A 24,539-nucleotide genomic window follows, 5' to 3' on the forward strand; every position below is an offset into this window, starting at 1 on the left:
CGCTGGGGGATTCCCACCAAACACAACGCCCCGCAGACTATTCCCGGGCTGAGACATCTCTTCTGCCAAAGAGCAAAAAACACGGTTATCAGCAATCATACAGAAATAAAGGCAATAAGAAAGCAAATACTAAGGGAGCCCTACCCCCCGAGCTGGAAGAGCCTAGGACGATTATCTCACGAACTGGCGAAGGTTCTAGGTCCGGTTCTGAATCAGGGCTGGACTCTTCTACGTACTGCCTAATCCCCGGAGCGTAGACGCCCCTCTGGAGCGCAGGCCACGTGCGTAAATTGGATCCGTACTCCTCAAAAATGGCCGACCTAAAGGCTAGGGTATTATCTACTACTACGGTACCCTTGGGCCGACTCTCTTGGTTGTCCAGCACGAGCTGGTCAACGCAGTGGAGCAGAAGCGTGTCCAGGTCCGGATTCCTTGGGTGACGATGGACGAGCTGCCTAGGGTTGAACCTAACCAGCCGGGGGTCTGCAGTGGCCCTATCTACGTTCTTAAATAAGTAAAAGTTACCTTGACCGGAAGGACCCGCGGCTGCTCCGGATTGGGCCCTCTCCTCGATCATCCCCTGGGCGACCTCCAAGTTCCGCTTACTGTTCCTCACCAGAGGAACTTCCTCACCTTCTTCCTCGCCTTCGTCATCTGCGACCTCCTCCGCGACGATCGGCCTGTTGTCGCGGGCTGGGGGAGGCCCCCGGGGCCTTTTCAAATTCAAAGTCTGATTTGGGAAAATCAGCTTGCAGAATACCATCGTCTCGTCCGTCACGAGCACGCGGTAGTCTTTCTCACTGGGAGGCAGGTTCGCCAGTGTGTCGTATTGACCCCCGAGGGTCACGGACTTTTCGGTCCTCGAGTAGATGGCTGCAAGTTTGGTCGAAATTAGAATTGGAATAAGGGACGGGCTAAAATAAGATAACCGTTAAAAGGCGAGCTAAATGGAGGATTACTTACGAGGGCGGTTGAAATAATGATGATCGCAGTTTCGGAACCCAGTAGACATAAAAAACTGGTCTTTGAAGTCGTTTGGATGGCTCGGCAGCTCGATCACTGCTGCTGTGTTAGGGAAGCGGGTTAAGTAATAGAACCCGTCGCCTCGCCCCCGCTGGTCCGGGCTGGCTTTGAGGCAGAAGAAATACAAGATATCAGCAGGAGTGGGGACCTCCCACTCATGCTTTTGGAACAAATACCTCAGTCCCGCCAGCAGACGGTAGGAATTGGGGGGGAGCTGAAATGGGGCCAACCCCACGTAGTTCAGAAAATCAGCAAAATACTGATCCAGGGGGAGGAAGGCCCCTGCCTTGAAGTGTTCCCCGCTCCAGGCCGCGAACGACTCGTCGAGCGGCGTGCAGCTCCTCTCCCCATCCGCAGCAGGTCGGGCGATCACGGAGGTCTTCCCCAGAGGAATGTTGTGGTTAAGGAAGATTTTGGTGATCTTTGCCTGGCTGGTTATCTTCGAGACGATTCTCTCCGCCTCGAAAAACGCGTCAGGAGCCACCTCGGCCTGCTTCTCCACCGCCGGTCCAAAGTGAGGAATTGCCGAGCTGGTCACCACCGCCTTTCCTTTATCCTTCTGGGAGGCCGAACTTCCCACATTCTTCTGTGGCAGATTTCTCTTTGGAGCCATCTGGTCGCCTATCGAACAAAAGAAAACACTTTAGAAAAGGCGACCCAAGCAGGAGAGTGAGGCAAGCATTAAGTACACGAGCTGGGGTAAGCCCAGCCCGTGGAGAGTGGTGCCACGCGTTCCAAGGAACACGCGCCTATGCCCTCAACAGATCCCAGATTACTCGGAATTCGTGTGTCAGATGGCTCAGAGTAAGAAAAAAAAAAAAATTTGCCTTGGGGGGAAAGTTTCAACAGGCAAGGCGTGGCAAAACCGCTTTTAAGGCGTATTCCCTAAGCTACCCGGTTTTTGCACCCAAAGTTCCTACGGATCCTACCAGAAATTGTTCCTAAGAAAGAATCATGGAACCCATGTTCTAAGGCGATGTCCCATGGCAAATGTGCCCTAATCAAAGAAGGGCCATCACCCTCCATATCCGCGCGACCCAGAAAACCTCTGCATGTGGCTACAGTAAAAATTTTTACCTAGGCTACAGTGGCATGCTTTCAAAAATAAATAGGGACAGAAGACTTACAGTATAGGGTTGGATGGTGAGCGAGGTTGCTGCGCGGGTAGGGGCTTCGTTGGCACAGTAGTCTCCAAGGCCTTGAAGGAACTCGCACGCTTAAGCTTCGTGAACGGAGAAGATGAGAGCAATGGAAATGAGGGTTTTGCTCTTCGGAAGGTCAGAGAGAAAAGAAGGAAATTTGAGAGGTTCTGAATGGTAAGGTGGTCCGTGCGTGGGATGACCACCCCCTTTTTATACAAGGGGGGATCACGTGTAAAAGGCTCCTGGGAGACCCTCCACTCGAAATGTGAAACGACGGCTGGACAGTAGGCTAGGCCATTTAATGCGGTTCTCGTAGAATGTACCGTCGCCACCCGCGGCGTTCCACGTATCAGACGCATGCGAAAAGCATGGAATGCGAAGGGTTGTGGGAGAAGTCTAAAAGCTCCAACTGTGGTCTCCCATGTCTGACGTCATGGACCACGAGCAGGAGCTTGGGGGGCAGATGTACGCCCTGGATTTCCCACGGGCTGTTTAGCAGGACGATCCTCGGACTAAACATGATTTAGCCCGAGGCTCCCACAAGCCAGAGGCTTTATCTTCAGGACGGGCCCTTTCTAGCTCGAGGGGATGGAGTTTCCTGCTCCTTCTTGTTGTTCCAGGAGCTGGGAACAACATCCGACGACCACTGAAGGATCAGCTCGGGTTATGGATTGCTTCGGTAGCGAGCTTCTTAGGAAGCTCTGACCCTATGGGAGGTCAACACGCAAGATAAACGTGCATAATCCTGCCATCACGTGTCCGATATCCCCCTGACTTCTCGGACACGCCGCAGGAACGTGCGTATTCAGACACCCACGGATGGGTTGGGTCGTGCGGCCCATTATCTCCTTCCATACTGATTAGACCACACTTGTGTGTCAAGTTTAGGAAGTAATCATGAATATCACAGACTTGATATGACAAATGGTAAGGTCACGGGATGACCTCCCTACCAATTTCCAGGTGCCTTCTCCTATAAATATGGAGACCCTGGGAATTGATAGGGGTGGGAAAAAATAGTCTTGTAAGAACTATATATTTTGTAAACCAATTACCCAGAAAAGATCAATAATATTGACTAGTGGAGTAGAAGGATTTTAACCTTCGAACCACTTAAAAAACGTGTTTAGGGTCACCTAGTTCTTCTCACAAAGATTTCATATCTGCGGCGGTTCTACTTTTAAGTACTAATCTCTTTCTCTTCTTCTCTTAATTACCTGTTGCCGAAGAACCGCGTCAACAACTACAGTTTGGCTTTAGTTCAAAGAGAAAGCCAAAGAGGTCGTTGAAACTCCTTAAGGCAGGTGTGTCTGCCTATCTGAAAGAATAAAGAGGTGGTAAATTGCTAAGTTATGAGGAAATAAAGTTCCGGAAGGAAAGAGTTGCGTCTCTGCGTAATAACAGACGGGGATCTGTGAGACGTTCAGAGAAAGAAGGGAGAGTTCTGATTCTTGATTCAACGTAAAATTCTGAGGTTGTACTAAGGGTTAGGCCAGCAGGGCCTACAAGCTGATCCCACCTAGTAGAGGTGACGACTATTGAGTATCTTTGGAATCAGGAATAAGACAATGAATTGGTCATTGTAATCTAGGCAGACCCTGGGCTTCGGCAGGGTTGCGGTGTTAGCAAGAAGCTATCAAGAGCATGGCTATTAGACAAGATCTTGTGGGGTAAGATTGTTACTCTTGTAAGAGTGTTGTTGAAAAGTAAAGTAAAGGCGGTGGACCTTGGGATTCAGGGTCAGCGTTGCGGGTTTACTGACTGATGTGTTTGGATAAATTTCGAGGACGAAATTTTTGTGAGGAGGGGATAGTTGTAACGACCCAAAATCGCTATTAAGGCTCAAGGGCCTTGATTAGTGTGCCTGGAGGGCATAATGGAATTTATGTGCGATTTTATGAGTTTAATGCATGGTTATGATTTAAAGCATGTTATATGACTAATTGAACATTGAGATGCATGACTACGTGGTTAGTATGCATGTCAGGTGAAATAATTATGCATGTGGACCCCGTTTGCATGATAGGGGTAAATTAGTAATTTTAGCCCGCTGAGGGCATATATGTGATAATTGTATTCTGTGAATTGTACCAGGACTAGTGTGGTGTTATTATTGTGATGCACGTGCCGAGACGGTCCTAGAGAGCAAGTTAACTTAAGAGTCACAACGTGATTTCTATACCCGGCTCGGGAGGAGCCTAGGGGTACCTCGGGAATTTTATGGTTAAGTTGAGATTTAGCAGGTAATGGTTATTGGAGATTTAGTAACCTGGGTAACCATTAGTTACTGCTGAGAGTAACAAGTTTTAGAAAGAAAATGGTAGATGTGAAATAGAAATGAAAGGACTTAAGTGCCCTTGAGGTTTAGGTAGGAAAGGTTAGGCAAGGAGGGGCAAAATGGTCATTTGGTTGGGAATTAGATAAATGGCAGCTGGGTTATATGGGGTACACGGTTTGGGGATTAGTCATTTTGGTCTTGATAGAGTTTGAAGAGAAGAGAAAAGAGAGGGAAAAGCTAGGGCATGAAGAAGAAGAAGAAGATGAGTGGAGGAGCTGAATTGGAGACCTAGGAGATGAAGGAAGCTTAGGGATGGATTCTCCATATGAGGTAAGGAATTTTGTACACATATAAGGCTTGATTATGTTATGGGTTAAGAAATTTGAGCATGGTTTAAGTTTGAACTTTGAGTTTTTATTTTTCTGAAATTGAAATCAAGGATGTGGATTTTGGGGATTTGATTGTGTGTTTGGATGTCTTTGATGATGTTTATGGGTTGTTAGATGGTCTATTTGATGTTTGAAATTGATTTTGGGGTTTGGGTATTGGTTTGGTATGATTTGGGAAGGTTTTAGCTCGGAGAAAACGAAAGAGAAAACCCAGAATTCTGGGTCTGCGATGGCGTGCTGCGGTACAGGTTTTTCGTGCCGCGGCACAAGGCCAATTTCAGGATGTCATTTTTGGGCAATTTTAGGCCTTTGCTCCGGGGGTTCGGGGGATGTCTCCAGGGTGTTGTTTTAGGAATTTGGGAGTCCCGAGAGTGCGGGATTGATCCCCGGAAGTGGTTGTGAATTGATTAGTATTTTAGGAAGATTCTTGTGTGTTGTGACTAGGATGTTGGAGAGGCTCGTGCTAGAAGACCGTGCTCGCGGCGTGAATGCATCAGGAGGCTCGGAATACAGGTAAGAAAACTATAACACCCGTAGGATAGGGCATGGGCCCATAGTGTGATTGCGGGGAACGACCCTATATTGCATGTTGCATGATGAGATGATTGCCAGGCGCGGCCCTATATTGCATTACATGTTAGGGTGCAGATCTAAATGAATTGTTATTTATTTGAATGTTGTTTGATTTATGCTATATATGATTATGGTGAAATGAACGGCTATGGCCGAGGGCGGCAAGGCCGAGAACGGCAGCGGGGCCGAAAGTAACACTAAGCACATGGGATGCTTATGGTCAGGGCAGGGCCCGGGACCCAGAGGATATGTGTGAGATCCTTGCGGTGAGGACCGAGACCCCAGGCTGCGGTAAGGGTTCTGGGGCAGCGGGGCCGTGTTTGCTTAGTCTAATGGTTGACTTATTTTTCTGTGGATTATCTGATATGATTAACTGTATATTTTGCATATGTTATGAAATGCTTGAGTTTTCTTGCTGGGCTTCGGCTCACGGGTGCTCCGTGTTGCAGGTAAGGGCAAAGGCTGAGTCAACCAACCATGAGTACGGAGAGCGTGAAGCGACGCGTACATGTTTGGCCTGCCCGACTGCTTTGGTTAGGGTTTTATTCGAAAATGGCTGTAATAATCTATGATTTTTATGATTAATCAACTGTAAACTTATTTCAATATGTAAATAGTTTTCAAACCTTATTTTGGGATCCCAAGTGTTTAATACTAGAAGCTTTTTAATGAAACATCGCATTTTCAAAGATTACAGCCCTAACTTTTAATTAGTCACACTTTTGTTTCAAAACCTCGGTTAGCGAGTTCATTGCACACTGTTTTGTCTTAAAACTCACTTAGTAACGGCTCTAAAGAAGTAGGGCGTTACAACTAGATGGAGCTGGCCTTCAGCTCCTGGGCCACCCTTAGCCCAGCCAATAAAGCTTCATATTCGGCCTGTTTGTTGGATGCTTTGAATCTGAACCGCAACGCGGAGTGGAAATGATGTCCCTCTGGGATATCAAAATGACTCCAGCTCTGGATCTGTTCTCGTTAGATGAACCGTCCACAAAGACTTTCCACGAGGCTCGTACCAGTTTTTCCACTGGTTCCTCTTGGAATCCCGTGCACTCTGCTACAAAATCAGCCAGAGCTTGGCTTTTGATCACAGTTTGCGGCTCGTACAGTATCTCGAATTGGCTAAGCTCGATAGCCCATTTCAAAAGACGCCCCGATGCCTCAGGTTTCTGCAAAACCTGCCTTAAAGGTTGATCGGTTATGACGTTGATTGAATGGGACTGGAAGTACGGCCTGAGCTTTCTGGAGGCTGTGATAAGGTAGAACGCCATCTTTTCCATCATCGAATATCTAGACTCGGCTCCGAGATGCCTCTTGCTAATGTCGTAGATCAGCTTCTGAGACCGGTCATCCTCACGAACCAGCACGGCGCTGGCTGCATCTTCCATTACAGCTAAGTAAAGAAAAAGAGGCTCTCCCGCTGTTGGCTTAGATAACACGGGCGACTCAGCTAAATGTGCCTTCGTTACGCCGGCAAAACTCTATTTTGCGTCGGCAAAAGCTGGACTAAGTAAAACGAGACCGTTTTGTCCTAGGGTTTATTAAAGACTTTTATTGACGCATTTTTAGACTTTTTCCGGCGCAACGAAACGTGCTGGCAAAAGTCATAGCGATATTACAGCAGCCGTGAGCCCTTCTTCCCCATTTTTTTTCTTCTTTTTTTTTTCTCTCTTTCTTCTTCTCTTCTCAATCCTCCACCACACTCCGGCCACACCACCACCACCTGCACCCCCACCAGCTGCACCCTGACGGCACCCCACCCCAGCGGCCACCCCACGCCACCCGAGCCCACCCACCCTGATGGCCACTCCACCCCACCCGAGCCCCACCCCGGCGCCACCGCAAGCAACCATTGTCGCCCCCTCCTCCTCCAAGTTTCCCACTGTAAGTATTTTTATACACTTTTGTATTTTATTTAATTTTATTTATGTATTAAATTTTTTTTTTGTTTCTATGGAGTCCCCGAGCCACTGCCGGAACAGTCCGAGCGGAACCACTGCTGGAGCGGAGCCACTTTACCCACTGTAATATTTTTATTTTTGCATGTTAATATTTATTATATTTTATTTTGTGATATATGTATTTTAGTTAAAGTATGAATTTTAAAAAAAATAGATTAATAATGTATGTTTATATTTTTTAATTGTTTTATATTTGTATGCCCTGATTTTCCCACGGGCTGATTAGCGAGCTAAGCTGCGGCCTAATCATGATTATCTCGTGGACATCCCCAAAACCGGAGCTGCCGTCATAAGATCATACCTCCTTAGCTGGAGGTAACCTGAGGGTTCGCCTCTGGTGACTTAAGGAGGGAGTCCGGGCTCTGAAGGCCGAAGGTCGAAGGTCGAGTTAAGTACCCAGATCGTAGTACGAGCTGGGGTTGGAGGCTATGACCCTTTCTAAAGTCAACCACGCAAGGTAAACGTGCATATATCAGACATCACGTGTTTGATATATCCCTGACTTCTCGGACACGCAGTAGGAACGTGCGTATTCAGACACCCACGACTGGGTTGGGCCGTGCGGCCCATTATCTCCTTACCTATTGATTTGACCACACTTATGTGTCAGGTTTAGGAATTAATCATGAATGTCACAGAATTGACATGATAGGTAAGAAGGTCACGGGATGACCTTCTTACCAACTCCCAGGTGCCTTCTCCTATAAATATGGAGACCTTGGGAGTTGGTAGAGGTTGGATTCCTGATTGTAAGAAGGACCCTGTAATCAAATATCCAGTGTATAGCAATAATACTGACTAGTGGAGTAGAATGATTTTAGCCTTTGAACCACTCAAAAAACGTACTTTGAGTCACCATTTCATTTTCCTAAGATCATATATCTGTTTCGGTTCAGCATAAGCACTAATCCCTTTCTCTTCTTTTCTTAATTTCCTGTTGGCGAAGAACCGCGTCAACAATATTAAATGTGATATGTTTGTAAATATGTATTTAATAATTTTTTTTTTGTATTAATAAAAAAATTAGTTTTGGTATATGGTCTTTTGTGGTTAAATATTTGTATATATTGAAATTGATGTATTTGTTAATGTATATATATGTTTTGTATGATCTGAGAATATTCTGGTTATATATGTGTTTAATTTGTAGGTTTTTAAATTTTTTAGATAGTTTGAAATATAGTCGTTATGCTGCCCAAATTTTGTTAGAGTTAGTAAAATTAATAAAAGTTTAATAATTAATTAAATAAAAATTTAAGTATAATTAAAAAATACATCAAAAAAATAATTTTTAACTATAATTTAAATAAAATAAAATTACCAATCATAATAATTAATAATTAATTTTAACATTAATATTAGATGTTTTGTAATTAAAAAACGTTAAAAATATAAATAATTTAATAAAATATAATTAAGTAAAATATAAATATAAATATAATAAAATTATTAGTAATTAAGTAAATAATCCAATACAAATTGAAGAATTTAATAAAAAATTACAAAATGCAATTAATGTATTATTAATTTAATTTTAAAATAAAAGTAATAAATAAGTAAATGATTTAAAAAATTGTAATAATTAATAATTAACTACATTTTTTTGGTAAATATAAATAATTATTTTTGCGAGAGATAATATATTATTATCAGTTAGTGATAATTAGGGAGACAAACAGTCATGAAATATTTTGACTATCATTTCCCTCATTTTAAGACAATTATTAATATTTTCTTAATTATTTCACTTAAAGATGTCCAGCGACAGAAGATGGATGAGTGCGAGGAATCGTTGGTATCTGGAGTATAGAAATGGTATTAATGAGTTCTTCGATATCGCTAAAAATCAGTTGAACGATCGGGGTTTGGTTCGCTGTCCATGCAAGAAATGTGGGAATGTTAAGTTCCAGCCTATAAATGCAATTTCGATGCATTTATTCAAAAATGGCATCATACAGTCCTATAAAGTGTGGCATTACCATGGAGAGGCGCTGCCGTCGCCACCAGCTGTGGTACGAGATCATGATAAAGATGAGATAGCGGATATCCTGGAGGATGTTTACGCTGAAGATAATGTTCCCGCTGGAAACTATAATGATATGATCCTCAACATCGCGACAAGTATGACAATTTATTTAAGGATATGTCAAGTGAACTGTACCCGGGTTGCCGAAAGTATTCCACGTTGAACTTCTTGGTGAAGCTGATGCATCTGAAAGTTATTAACAAGTGCAGCAATCATTACTTTGATGGTTTGCTGGAATTGTTAGTCGACGCTATGCTTGACAGAACAATTTTACCTAAGTCTAACAATGAAGCGAAGGAAAAGTTGCGGAGTATTGGATTGGGATCTGAGTCCATCGATGCTTGCAAGCATGACTGTGCACTATTTTGGAAGGAGAATGCGAATTTGGAATTCAGTCCAGTTCGTGGGGAGTGTCGCTGGCAAGATAATCGTGGGAACGGGAAGAAAGTGGCCCATAAGGTCATGCGGTACTTTCCGTTGACGCCGAGATTGAAAAGGCTGTACAGTTTCAGATATACTGCAGAGGATATGAGATGGAACTATTCTAAAACGCCAAAGGAAGATTGTGTGATGAGGCACCCCGCTGACAGTAAGGCGTGGAAGCACCTTGATGAGTTGTACCCATCTTTCGCAGCCGAACCTCGAAATGTTAGGCTTGGGTTGGCTACAGATGGTTTCAATCCTTTTGGGAACATGAGCAACTCTTACAGCATGTGGCCTGTGATACTTGTCCCATACAACTTGCCGCCGTGGAAGTGCATGAAACCACAGTCATTAATGTTGTCTATTCTAATTCTAGGTCCTTCTTCACCTGGAAAAGATATCAATGTCTATATGAGACCTTTGCTTGACGAGTTGAAGGAGTTATGGGTGAATGGTGTCGAGACACGAGATGCATACAATAGTACCTTGTTCAATATGCGTGCAGCAATCTTGTCGACCATTAACGACTACCCAACTTATGCTATGATGTCTGTGTGGAGCACAAAAGGGTACAACGCGTGCCCCACATACAATGAAGAAAGTCCCTCTGTAGGGATTAGAAGTAAAATTGCATACATTGGCCATAGAAGGTTTCTTTATATGGATCATGAATGGAGGAGCAAACGAGCACTATTCGACGGTAACAAGGAACTCAGGCCACCACCAAAAGATTACTCCAGTGATGATGTGTTGAAGCAATTAGAGAATTTGCAGATTAGACATCCTGGGAAACACAAAGAATTTGGTGGTGTGAAACGCAAAAGGGCTCCGATTGAACTTAATTGGTCGAAGAAGTACATATTTTTCGAGCTTGATTATTGGAAGGAATTATTGTTGAGGCATATATAACTTGGACGTAATGCACATTGAGAAGAATGTTTGCGACAGTGTCTTGGGAACTTTGTTGAACTTAGAGGGAAAATCTAAAGACACTGACAAGGCAAGACTTGATCTAGCAGACATGAAAATTAGGGAAAAACTCACCTCCGCAAAGAGGGAAACAAGTGGAAGAAACTGCACGCCAGTTACACCCTCAGTGTCCCGGAGCGTCGAGTTTTCTGTGAATTTGTGAAGTCAGTTGAAATCCCAGACGGTTTTGCTACAAACCTTTCGAAGAATGTCAATGTCAATGATGACAAGATAACTGGGCTGAAATCACATAATTGCCACGTGTTGTTTCAAAAGTTGTTGCCCACCGCAATTAGGTCATTTTTGGTTCATGAAGTTCGGAAGCCAATTATTGAGTTTTGCGGTTTTTTCAAAAAACTTTGTTAACGGACTTTGAATGTGAAAGACCTTGAGAAGATGGAGACATACATTATCACCATTTTATGCAAGTTAGAAATGATATTTCCTCCAGCATTTTTCGACATTATGGTGCATTTGGTTTTGCATCTTCCGAAAGAGGCAATTCTTGGCGCTCCCGTGCACTTTAGGTGGATGTATCCCATTGAACGTTCGATGGCGGTTTATAAACAGTATGTAAGAAATCGTGCACGTCCGGAAGGTTCAATCGCAGAAGCTTACGTGGTCAACGAGGCCTTAACCTTTTGCTCAATGTACCTTTGGGGGGTTGAGACTCGATTCAATCGACCCGAGAGGAATGGCGATCGCATTGAATCCCAACCAAATCGGGAATATTCTATTTATAAGGCTATCGGTCGTCCATTTGGTATGAAATCAAGTATGCTCCTCAATCCGCAGTTAAAGCAAAAGGCTGAGTGGTATATCATGAACAATTGTGTCGAAATTAAGGAGTACCTTGGTGTATTTTCTAGTCTTTTTTCAATAAATTTGTTTGGTTTATATACCGAGTAAAGACAAAAATCATAACATTGTTGTCCATTTGTAGTGATCATATGGATGAATTAAGAAGATGGGGGGGGGGGGGGGGGGGGGCTCGAATCTTGAAGTTCAACAAGAAGATGATTTTCCTCAGTGTTTCAAAGAAAGAGTATGTGTATTAGTCAATTCTTTTCCGAAACCCCACTTAATCAATCTAAAACTAACTTTCAATGTTAATGTTGATAGGTGAACGGTTTGCATGAGTCAACACCTACTAAAGTGAATAATGAATTGTATGCTATCGCAAACAAATCAAGCGGCACCGTTTTCTCATATCCAAGGATGATAGTGAATGGTGTGAAATTTTTTATTCATGGTCGTGATATGAAGCTTGAAACACAAAATTGCGGTGTAATTGTGCCAAGTGAGGAAGAAGTGAACTACTATGGAGTTCTGGAAGAAGTAATTGAATTGTCCTACTTGATGGGTTACAGTGTTGTCCTATTCAAGTGTAGATGGTTCAATACAAGTAGAATTAAAGTGGAATCCAATTTTACGAGCGTATATGTGAAGGAAGAATGTTATAAAGATGATTCTTTCGTTCTCGCATCTCAAGCGAAGTTGGTGTATTATCTTCGAGATGTGAAAAATGGGGATGATTGGAGGTTCGTTAATGAATACATTCCGAGGAATGTATGAGATTTCTCAAATTCTGATGTTGATGATACTGAGCCCACAAATGATATACCAATATTGCAAGAAGTTAATTCTTCTTCATTTCAGTTGTGGGTAGAACTTCCAATTTTTGATAATCTTCATTATGATCGAGTTGATGTCCATGCCACTGAAGTGTACAACATCGATGATGAAGTTGAATTTGAAGACGACACATTGGACGAGTATGAAGACGATGAGGATGACAACAATGTTCTAGTCGATAGTGATAGTGATAGTGATGTTCATAATGATGTTGTAGTTAGTGATGATGAGGACAATGATATGTAATTTAAACAAGTATATGTAACTTTTTATTTAATTCAATGAAAGCTTTATTTATTATCATTAATTAATGATAATATCAGATATAGGTACACATGCACCTATTGGATGCCTTGGGGATAATTAATGTATTCATGTACTGGTTCTCATTTTTTCAAGATATTTGATGAAATATCTTGAAGAAATAAGAATTAATACATGACTGCTTACTATCTCCAAGGGATCCACTAGGTCGAAATAGGGTAGGTTGGGAAAGACAATAAGTAATAAAATGTTAATTTTATAACAAAAAACAATAGTGATGCACCTAGTGGATGCCTTGGGGATAGCCAATGTATTCATGTACTGCTCCTCATTTTTTCAAGATGTTTGAGAAACATTTTGAAAAAATGAGGATAACTACATGACTTCTTACTATCTCCAAGGGATCCACTAGGTCTGAATAGGGTAGGTTTGGAAATACCATAAGTAATAAAATATTAATTATATATAAAAATAATAATAGACATGCACCTAGTGGATGCCTTGGGGATAGCCAATGTATTCATGTACTATTCCTCATTTTTTCAAGATGTTTGAGAAACGTCTTGAAAAAATGAGGAGAACTACATGACTACTTACTATCTCTAAGGGATCCACTAGGTCGGAATATGGTAGGTTTGGAAATACCATAAGAAATCAAATGTTAATTTTATTTATATATATATAAAGTAATAGACATGCACCTAGTGGATGCCTTGGGGATAGCCAATGTATTCATGTACTATTCCTCATATTTTCAAGATGTTTGAGAAACATCTTGAAAAAACGTGGAAAAGTACATGACTGCTTACTATCTCCAAGAGATCCACTAGGTTGGAATAAGGTAGGTTGGGAAACACCATAATGAATAAAATGTTAATTTTATAACGAAAAACAACAAACATACATAATTTGAATTAGTTAATTAATGAATATTTTAATGTAGAATGGTCGAACCAAGTAATGACACAGGTGGTGGCTCCAAGAGGGGCAGGGGAGCTTATTACGGTGCCAATATCGAGAAGGAGCTGGCCACCAAAAAAGTTAGTCATTTGAAAGTAGAGTTTGATGCACAAACTGGAAAAGCTATTCAAACGTACGGCAAGTGGTTCAACAATTCCATGGCTCGTTATTTGCGTAACACCGTACCCCCAACTACACTAGCTTGGGAACAAGTAAAACCAGCTGATATCCAAGTTATTCGAAATAGGCTATCTATAAGCATTTTTTAAACCTTTAATAACTCAATATTAAATATTTTGTCTATCTTCATAACATTTTAACAAATTCCAAATTTAATTGTGATTTTAGGGCAAATTCATTTACCCACAAGACAATATAGTAATCAACGATGCCATGGTAAGACAAATGCAAAATCATCTGACTGATTGGCGCCACACGATGAAGAAACACTGGAGGAGAGGTGGACAATGAGAGAGCGAAGTCAAAACCTTTTAGTTCTATTACTTCTTTTGATTATGCAATTCTATGCGATTTTTGGGCTTCTGATTCTCAGCAAGTATGTCGTAGATTTTACATTAATTTTTAATTATTAAATTACAATCTAGATTAATGAGTACTATTTTCTGTTTGAAGCGTATATCGAAGAAAAATAAAGAAGCTCGAGCAAAAATGACCATGCCAGGAGGACACGGTTCCAAATCCATCGTTCCCCATGTTTATGATCACGTAAATTATAATAACTTATATCCTTACATTTACGAAAATATTATAAATGTCACAATGTTTAAATAATTTGCTTTTTTAGACAGACCCGTCTACTGGCGAGCTCCCGAGCATGATCAACACATTCGAGCACCTCCACAAGAAGAAGGATAAGTTGATTAGTGATGTAGCGGCGACAAAACATGTAAGTTGCATAACCTTAACTAATTTATGATCATTTAACTTTAAAAAAGTTTAGAAAATAATTAATAAATATTCATTATTAATTGGTTGTTGTCAATTAGTAATTATTTATTAATTATTAATTAAATTTTTAACAATTAAATCTTTATAATCTATGTGCCAATATTTTTATGATTAATGATTGTGGACTAAGATAAAAAAAAAGAATGTAACTAATGTTGTCCACGTATCAGGGAGCTTGTGGGCTAAAGTAAATTTGGTCATGAAAATCCATATCTAAACAAAAAAACATGCAAATATAGTTGATGTATATATTTAGAGATGTAAATTCCCCATTAATGGAATTAACTGCACTTACTGTATATATCAACAACATCTTCATGATTTTGATTTAGATATGAATTTTCATGACCAAATTTACTTTAGCCCACTTGCTCCATGATACAGGAACAAAATTAATTACATTATTTTTCAATCACTGGTCTGTAGTCATTAATGATAGGATGTTGACATATAGATAATAAAGTTATATTTTATATGTTGTTATATTAAAAATTTATAAGTTAGGTTTTCAAATAATGTTATATTGGAATTCAAGATACGTGCTTTTTATTATGCAGACCGAGATGACCGAGCGTCGAGCATCGCAGAGTACGGCCCCTGTATCATCTGCTACTTCTTGTGTCGGCGATAATGTCGACGGTCAATTCCCGCCTGATATGGATATTGTCACGGATGTCCTTGGACCCCGCTCACGCTATCAGAAAGGGTTTGGGGGGTTGCCTAGGTTGAAGGCAATTGGCGCAAAGAGTGCAGCATCTTCGTCAACTTCTAAAATGTTCAGGTAATTGCCACCTGAAGTGGACACCATTTTGCAGCAAAATCAGGACATTATGCTAGAAAATCATAACCTAAAAAAGCATACGACTAAACTTGAGAGTCGTCAACGGCGTCAAGATGTCCTGCTCAGTGCTTTGTTGAAGCACGTTGGTGAATTGACTCCTGGCTTTACTGTCGACTTACCAGAACAGGATCCGGACGAGGACGATGATGCTGACGGGGGCGGTGATGATGAGGCGGGCAATACTCATTTCTAGAACTTTTTATTTATTTATTTAAAGTTTAATTTATTAGACATTTAATTTACTAAACTACTTTTATATTTTCATGTTTGGTGGAGACAATAAATATTAATAGTTATAATTTTTTTTTATTTATTTATAAAATTTTAATTTTATTTCTAATTAAATAATATTACTAAAAAATTAAATAATTATTAATATATTAAAATCGAAATTTATTAATTAATATTAATATATTGAAAATAAAATTAGTAATATAATAAAAAAAATTATTTAAAAAATTCTTTTACCGACGCAAAATTATGTCGGCAAAAGTTTCAACCCTCACTGCATATATACACATTTCCCGGCGCAAAAATGTGCCACTAAAAGAGTCATCTTCTGCTAGCGTATTTTTTCGCCGCTAAAAGTGTTCTCCACAACAACGCGACAAATTTTTTTACTGGCGCATCCTTATTTTTACCGGCGCGTTGGCAAAAGTGCAATTAGCGACGGGAATACGTCGCGGACTTTTTGCCAGCGCAAAACCTTACTTTTGCGCGGGCAAAAGTGAGATTTTTTGTAATGAGTAGTCCCATAAAGTAATGTTTTAGCTACTAGATTTAATATTTTTTTGCTACTAAAAAGTTAGTAGCATATAAGAATAATTAGCTACAACATATTTTGGTAGCAATAAATCTTTAGCTATGGGGTTTTAGCTAGGACTAGCTAATAAAAAAATTTGGTAGAAAAAAGGTATTAGCTTCCAAAAAGACATAGTTTGCTACCAAATTTTGGTAGCTAAAACACTTTCTTTTTTTTTTTTTTAGTGAAAGTTACAGATTGGAGGTTTGTGTAACTAAATATATACACGAGTGAAATTGAGATACTCAAGATCTTGAAGTTGAAAGATTGAAGAGAATGAAAACACACATATGGCGACATGTATATAACATTAAATAAGACAATATATCCATCCGGTTTGATGCCTTCATTAAATAAGATCAGAAAATAACATTATTCAAGTGTAGTGGAGAAATCAACTACACATCTTAAAATAAGCATAGCATTTCATTATCTTAAAGACGCCGAATCCAATAAAGGATCACAATTATTGATAGGACATAATGATGACTCATGATATATAATATCGATCTATACTAGCGAAGGAGGAACCTCTTCAACCAGTAAGCAGAATATTTGAGGTATCTTTTCAAATTGTCTTTGTAATCAATATATGCTATGCCGAAACGGACTGTATAGCCAGCATCCCATTCAAAGTCATCCCAAAATGTCCATGTATAGTATCCTTTCACTCTAGCACCTTCCCTGCAACATAATGAATTTTAGACTCAATAACAGTACGTTCTGTAAGCAAATATTTACTGATTATAACAGAGTTTATTAGAAACCAATTATGTTTTTATACCCTTTTCCTTATATAAAGGTCATGTTATCATTTTCGGCGAGTGAACCATATTATGTAACATCAGAGCCTTTTAGCGGCCTCTTTTAATGAAATACAATTTCTTCTTTTTTATTTTTCTTCTCTACTGCGACTAATTATTTTTACAATGCAAATTGAAAAACTGACCTTATAGCTTGAGCAAGATATGAGAGGTGTCCGTGAAAGTATCTTATCCTCAAGCTATCCTTGATAGCTTCTTTAATGGGCAAAGTGTCGTTATTTGCATCAGCGAGTCCTGAAGACATTAGTGGTAGATATAAATATTACTAGTTGTATTTAGGTAGTTATGCTAGCTTCTCCAAAATTTTATGTTGAGGAGTGCAAAGTGTATTTTCTTTTATTTATTCATTTTTAAAATATTAATGCAAAATAGAGTAAAAGAAATAATAATAATAATAATAATAATAATAATAAGAATAATAATAATAATAATAATAGGAGGGAGAATTTGTTGAAATGAAATGTACCAGAAAAAATTGAAGAAAAACACGTGGATTGCAAAAAGCAAAACAAAAAAAAATGAAAAACAAAAGAACATGTGGATGGGAGAAAAGAGAAAAAGGAAAAACAAAATTGAAAAGGACCAACTCGATGGATTCACGTGAACTTCACTACCATCAATTCTAACTGTTCATTATGGTGGAGCCCATAAAACATATCAATCAGATGCAATTATTAAAGATATGATTTAGATGTGTGTGATTAGTATTAATGTTGGAAGTCTGAATTATTTTGCTAAGGAAAATGTTATACCGTTTTCGGTGATGTAAATTTCTGGATTATTGTAATGATCCTTTAAATGCAGGAGAAGCTTCCGAATTCCCTGTGGATATATGAACAGCCACCCCAATGCAGTCTGTTCCACATCATATCACATCGCCACACCAGTACAATGTTAAATTCTTATAATTATAGATCAACATGTTATATAATATTATATTATGTATATATATATATGTATATGGAAAAAGAGAGATCGATAAAGCACCGGCGTCCCTATTGGAATTCCATTTTTGTCAGCTGCATGATTAAGGTGGCAAAGAGATTTTGTCATTAAAAAACAAAAGTAAGCTTCAAAAAAATATAGGGTATATAAATTATTAAAAAAAATCAAGTGCATAAATGATGACTAATTAAAAGTGTGTTTAAGTAGTTGATAATTAAAGATAGGGAAGCATACTAGTGAGAGTGGCTTGTCGATCTCCAACATAACTAAGGTTACGAGTGCTTGTCAAAGGAGCACTTTCTGCATAATTGGCAGTGTAATAATTCAATCCAAGAAAATCCATAGACCCTTTTAGTAACTTTGATTCTGCTTCGGTGAACTTGGGGAGTCTATTTCTCGCTCCTAATCTCATACTCAAGGGATAGTGACCAAAGGTTACTGGTTGAGCAAACCTACATAAATTGTTTTTAATTTATCAAATTATAAACATTCATGTGATTTTGAAGAAAAACTCTATTGTATATTCAAATTATAATCTAACTAGCTAGCTTATTGTAATGATTAAACCTCTCACCATCCAAATAAGAAATCAAGAGCTCTAGAGGCTGCCCTTTGATCTGCTGTCGTCTTGTATTTTGGTTCAAACCAATGAGTAACAATGGTAATCCCAATTTTCCCCTTTTGGTGCGGCTGCAAAAATCATAACAAGTTTAGTCGTTAATTATGAATAAATTATCTTAATTATCTAGTAAATTAGTGTAATTATATTTAAAATTTATAAACATCAGGAAAAATAATTACATATTGAATAAAAATATATCATAATTTTTAATAATATCATATGAAACAAACCTGATATTTCTCTCTATAATTTTTTACAGCATTGGCATGAGAAAGAAGCAAATGGTGGGCTACAATGTAAGGTTCAGTTGCCGAGTTACCAAAAGTACAATTCCCAACATGCTTGGAACATCGACCAGGGGCAAAAGTGCCATAATTGTAAGCATACATGGTAAAACTATTGGGCTCATTTATAGTAACCCAATATTTGACCCGATCTCCAAATGTCTTAAAACAAAAATCAGCATAATCTGAGAAGTCCTTCCTGTTCATCAATCAAATATCACCATTATTTTCGGTTCCAATGATGTAATATCCTACATTGCACCTATGATGTAATGACCACTAATTAAACAAAATAACAGAAGAAGAAGAAGAAATTATCACACTCACACTATCTTAGGGCTCAACCAACTACTATAGCTTTCTTCAAGTGCCAATGGTGTGTCAAAATGGAATAATGTCACAAATGGCTTGATTCCTGCGTTAAAATGGATAACATATAATGTATGTCTAACAGTTATATGGTAATATTGTACATTCTTATACATAAAAGTTAAACATGCATTGGTTTAAAAATTTCTCATGAAACCTCAACTTTAATTTATGATTTTCGAAACAAAAATGTGAAAGCTCACAAGTATCAACAACATGTAATTTGGTTGCCTAGTTTTGTAAATTAAATTAAATGATGATGTTTTTACTTGCACCAATCTAATGTAGCTGAAGAGGTTTTTCCCAACCTATAATAATAATAATAATAATACTTTGTACAATATTTTCATAATATTTGTAGTATCAATATTTATTGTAGTTAGATTGTTACCATTGGCAAGAAGAGCGTTGATAAGATCATTGTAGTATTTGACGCCAAGTGGATTCACACCACCTTTGAGTGTACCCTCTGATAGAATAATATAATAACATTATGATTAGAATCACAATACATTTGAACTCTTCCTACAGGAAAAATCGTCAAGTTTGTTAACTATAAGTGAATGAGAATCTGTAGCTAAAAAAAAATGTGATGAGTATCATTAACCACATATTTTCCCTTCCCACACACCCAACTACTACTCGAGTAGTGGCTATCATTACTTGCAATATAATCATTTTCTGACAGAACAGATATTTTGTATTGTTTTGAATTATTTATTTGATTTTTATACATAAAAGCAAAAAATATTATATCTTTCAGAAATTGTGAAATTGAAAACTGTATACTTATTTAAATAATTGAGCATGTGGGCTCCACCATCACATGATTTTTTTTCGTAGTAAAAAAAATTAATTGAGAATGGGACACTTCTGGTAATTCTTATCAAAAAGTGAATGTTCAGTTATCGCCCTTTTTTTTTCTTTTTTCTTTTTATGACAAATTACCATCATGAATTAATAAAATTACTTGTTAATGTGGATTTGCCTTAATAAGCAAAAAAGTAAAATAGAAATGGGACCTCATTTTATTATTATGCTGGATATTCACCTCTTATTTTATGACATACATTAACATTTAGTATTTATGTATAAAAAAATTCAATTTACTTACAGAAAAAAAATCTTTAATATTAATTAAAACCAGACCAACAATACTATAAATAACAAATTTGCTAGTTCTATTTTCAAATTTCTAATCATGGAGATCTACACATGACCATAAATATACATCATATAATTAACACAAAATATAAGTGATGCTAGAGTATTGAGAAATTTTATATTAAGTGTTATTTATATATATATTTATATATATATATATATATATCACTTTAACATTTGTTAAACTTTGATTAATTAGTATGGTTTTACATATTTAAAATTAATTGTCACTCATAAAAATATGGCACGCCCAATCAAAAAAATTTTTTGTAAGAAAACTATCATTTATATATATATAAATATATATATATTTACGTGTGGATAGTTTTATTAAAATTTTATGATTGTTATTTAATTTTAAATAAATAAATAATTTTATATATAAAAAATGATATAAACATATTAAAAGAAAAATTAATTAAAACATTCATTATGAATATGATAATTTTTTAAATTAAAAAAATTGACACAAAAAATACTTTACCTATTTATTCCACAATTGTAATTTTTCAACTCATATAATCTATCAATATCTTGGTAGATGTATCTTACTCATCCTCCACCATTTCACAAAACTCTTATGTTCGTCTATGACCAATTTCGTAAAGGAAAATAAAAAGGGTAAAGAAGAATAAATTCTACTGTTTTTTTTTTCCAACCAAAAACAAACTGGAAAAATACAAGAGAAACAAAAAACAAAAAAAATCAGGCACATTTTACAGCTTTTTTTTATTCTTATTTTCTAAGGGTACTTTACAATATTTTGTACAAAAAATATATTATAAAACAATACAACTGTACAAAAAGAGGAAACGAATGTTAAATATATATCCATTATTAGTGATAAAAAGAAACTGTATCTTACACTATACTCTAGTGATAAAATTTAAATAAAAAAAATAATCAATGAATAATATACCGATACTTATTTCTTTACTTATGCGTAAGGAGCTTACAGTATATATAGATAACTAATAATTGATTATTAAAGTTATCATCATTCATACCTTTTTTATATAATAAGTGTCTAAATAAAAAAAATTCTTAATTTTAACGAATTTTAATTTTTTAAAGTTAATTTAAACAGAATATTCTTATAATGATAATTTGTAAATAAGACTTAAACTTAAATAAAATAAAATAAATAGTTAAAAAAATTAAAATAAGATATTTTTTAAATATTTTACAATAATAATTATTTAAAAATAATAAATAATTAAACAAATTAAAATATAATATTTTTGAGATATTTTACGATAATAATTATTTTAAAATATTAAATAATTAAACAAATTAAAATAAGATATTTTTTTAGATATTTTACAATAACAATTATTTAAAAATAATAAAATCATATGTTTTATAATTTAAATAAAATTTAATTAAAATTAAACTCATTTATTAGAATAATACCATATTAAACATATAATATAATCTACTTTACATTAGCAACAAATTGCTCTTAAAAAAAATTAAATTTAAAATTTACGTATAATATTTAATATTACATTAAACATAGAATATATAATCTCTTGTTTTCACTCTCAAATTCAAAAACTAAAACAAATATAAACTTAAAAAAATATTTAATTAAAACAAAATATTTATTTAAAATTTTTATGACATTAATATAAATTTAATAAAAACAATTAATAAATACTATAAATAAAACTATGTACTTTATTGTGCACGTTTCTTGTATCTAGTACTTAATTATACATAAGAATATATGAATGTATATATATTTATGTTAAAAGTAACTGAGAATTAGGAATTAAAAACAAAACGATTGCATGTATATTTCCGTTAAAAGCAACTAAAAAATTAGGAATTAAAGAAAACTGTAAAAAAAAATGTTAAAAGCATCTATAATATATATATATATATATATGGGTACACTCTTAATCGTTACTACCCATAGATGGTTACTTTAATGTTAATTATTGGATTAAGATCAATGATCCATATTTATAGTTGTTAATTAATATTTCTAAAAGTAAATTTTGATTTTTTTCAAATTTTTAGAAATATTACCTGATGAAAAACGTGTATTTATTATGAAAATATAATATTGTAAGCTTTTCATTTTTCAAATGCATATCAATTTCAAAATATAGATATTATTTCTCATTAGTTCGAAATACCATTAATTATAGCAAAAAAATTAATTAAATTCAAAATTAATGTAGAAAAAAATATCTACTTGTTTGTGACTTGCTATACCAATTCACTATGTTGCCAAATCATCATAATTATTAGTACTCATCTATAGATAGTAACCATTGAGAAGTCTTCCATATATATATATATATAAAAGACTTATTTACGATTATTAGTCACGTGAATGGTTATTCTAAATTACTAAACAAATTTTTTGAAGACAAATTATTATAATTATGATAAAAATAAATAAATAAAATATATAAAATTTATAATTTTAAATTAATTAAGTAATAAATATTTGTTAGAAATATAATATTCATATTAATTATTTTCATTAATTTCAAAATTATTTTTTTACTCATAGAATAAATAAACAAATTAATGAAGAATAAAGTAAAAATAAAGAATGAATATTAAATAATTTTTTAATTCTTTAATTAATAAATATGTGACTATCATGTCATTGGTATTACTTCAAAAAAAATTTAAAAATTAAAATTTAATTTTAAAAATATTAATTAAGCATTATAAATATGGAACACGTTAATATCACCAACATGGAATGCATACGCTTAGACACTGAACTGACTTACTTGGAAATATTCTTGACCATGAGATGGAAAATCTGAAAGAGTCCAAACCAATTTTCTTCATCAATTTTATATCTTCCTGTTAGATATCCAACATAGTTAGGGGACAAATAAAATAGTATATACATATATATATGAGTATCATTGTTTCTGTATAGTTCTTCTTAAGAATGAGTAAAAAAAAAAATTAACAATATATAATATAAATCAAATGAAAATAAAAAACTTTGATCTTAGTTTTACCTTGTAACGATGATAAAAGTCCAGCGCTACATCTCCGTTGCTTCGATCCCAAATTTTTTCTGTTTTTTAAAATTTATAAAAAAATAAGAGAGAAAACTTTTGTCTTGAAAATTTTCAGACATATACGTGGATTTTTAATAGGAAATGTTGATAAATACTCAATTCTTACATGTAATTTTTGTTTGAATTATTTTTAAAAAAGCTATATGTTTTATATGTTTTTTTTGGCATTATGTTTTAAAATTTCTTACATATATGTTTATCGTATACTTAAATATTTTTAGGAGGAAATGTACGTAGTATTATGGTGATTGGAAGCAAGGAGAGAGACCTGGATGTTGACGAGTAAAAGCATCCCATATATTTGGACCCCTTCCATCTAAGAATGCTGCTCCTTCAGACTGAATATGAGAAAATTATTTTAAATCCAAATAATAAAAGGATTGAAGTTCTTGGTATATATGTGTACAAGTAGTCAACATATATGTACCTGATAAGCAGCAGTTCCAGCTCCAAAAATGAAGTCTTTTGGAAAACTAGTCCTATTTAACGGTTGGGAATAAGGAACTGGTTTTATAGAAGAAGAAGAAGAAGAAGAAGAAGAAGAAGTAGTGGCTTCAGAGATAGCCAAGGAGAAGACAACGAAGAAAATTAGAGTAATTGCCATGCTTGCTAGATATGGCTATGGCTATGGCTGCCACTCTTCAACTATAACCCTCTACTCTCTTAAATACAGAAACTACAGACGCTTATCTACTTTGCTAGATGGGATCCCCGCCGAATAATACACATTTTAATTTTAATAAATCTGTTTAGATTTTTTGTCGGTTCATTATTTATTAGTATGGAGACCTTTAAAATTGATAGTCTTATCTTTATACTTATCTAATTGTTCAATCTTTTTGTGTGGCCTGGGTCCCATGAAGCACAGATTATTCGAATTTAGCTTAACTTTCTTTGCATTTTCTTTTTTTCTGTTACACCATATGAACAATATGTTATTAGAATAATCTTTAGTAATACTTATTGCTTAATTATATGATGATACTTACATATTTTTATGTTTTTATAGACTAAAGT

At 35.9% G+C, this 24,539-nt stretch overlaps 1 protein-coding gene across 1 annotated transcript; it reads right to left on the minus strand.

The window, feature by feature from the left end:
- Positions 1–16,570: 16,570 nt before the first annotated feature.
- Positions 16,571–24,246, minus strand: LOC133782258 (vicianin hydrolase-like). The gene is made up of 13 exons (XM_062221495.1): positions 23,950–24,246; positions 23,791–23,860; positions 23,460–23,518; positions 23,220–23,295; positions 19,691–19,768; positions 19,258–19,345; positions 18,877–19,129; positions 18,599–18,714; positions 18,259–18,476; positions 18,067–18,098; positions 17,832–17,934; positions 17,205–17,313; positions 16,571–16,939 (listed from the first exon to the last, which is right to left on the minus strand). Exons 1-13 carry the CDS (start codon positions 24,124–24,126, stop codon positions 16,771–16,773), a joined length of 1,548 nt encoding a protein of 515 aa, XP_062077479.1. The 5' UTR covers positions 24,127–24,246; the 3' UTR covers positions 16,571–16,770.
- Positions 24,247–24,539: the final 293 nt, after the last annotated feature.

Source organism: Humulus lupulus, chromosome 6 (genome assembly GCF_963169125.1).
Source record: "Humulus lupulus chromosome 6, drHumLupu1.1, whole genome shotgun sequence".
NCBI classification, from domain to species: domain Eukaryota; kingdom Viridiplantae; phylum Streptophyta; class Magnoliopsida; order Rosales; family Cannabaceae; genus Humulus; species Humulus lupulus.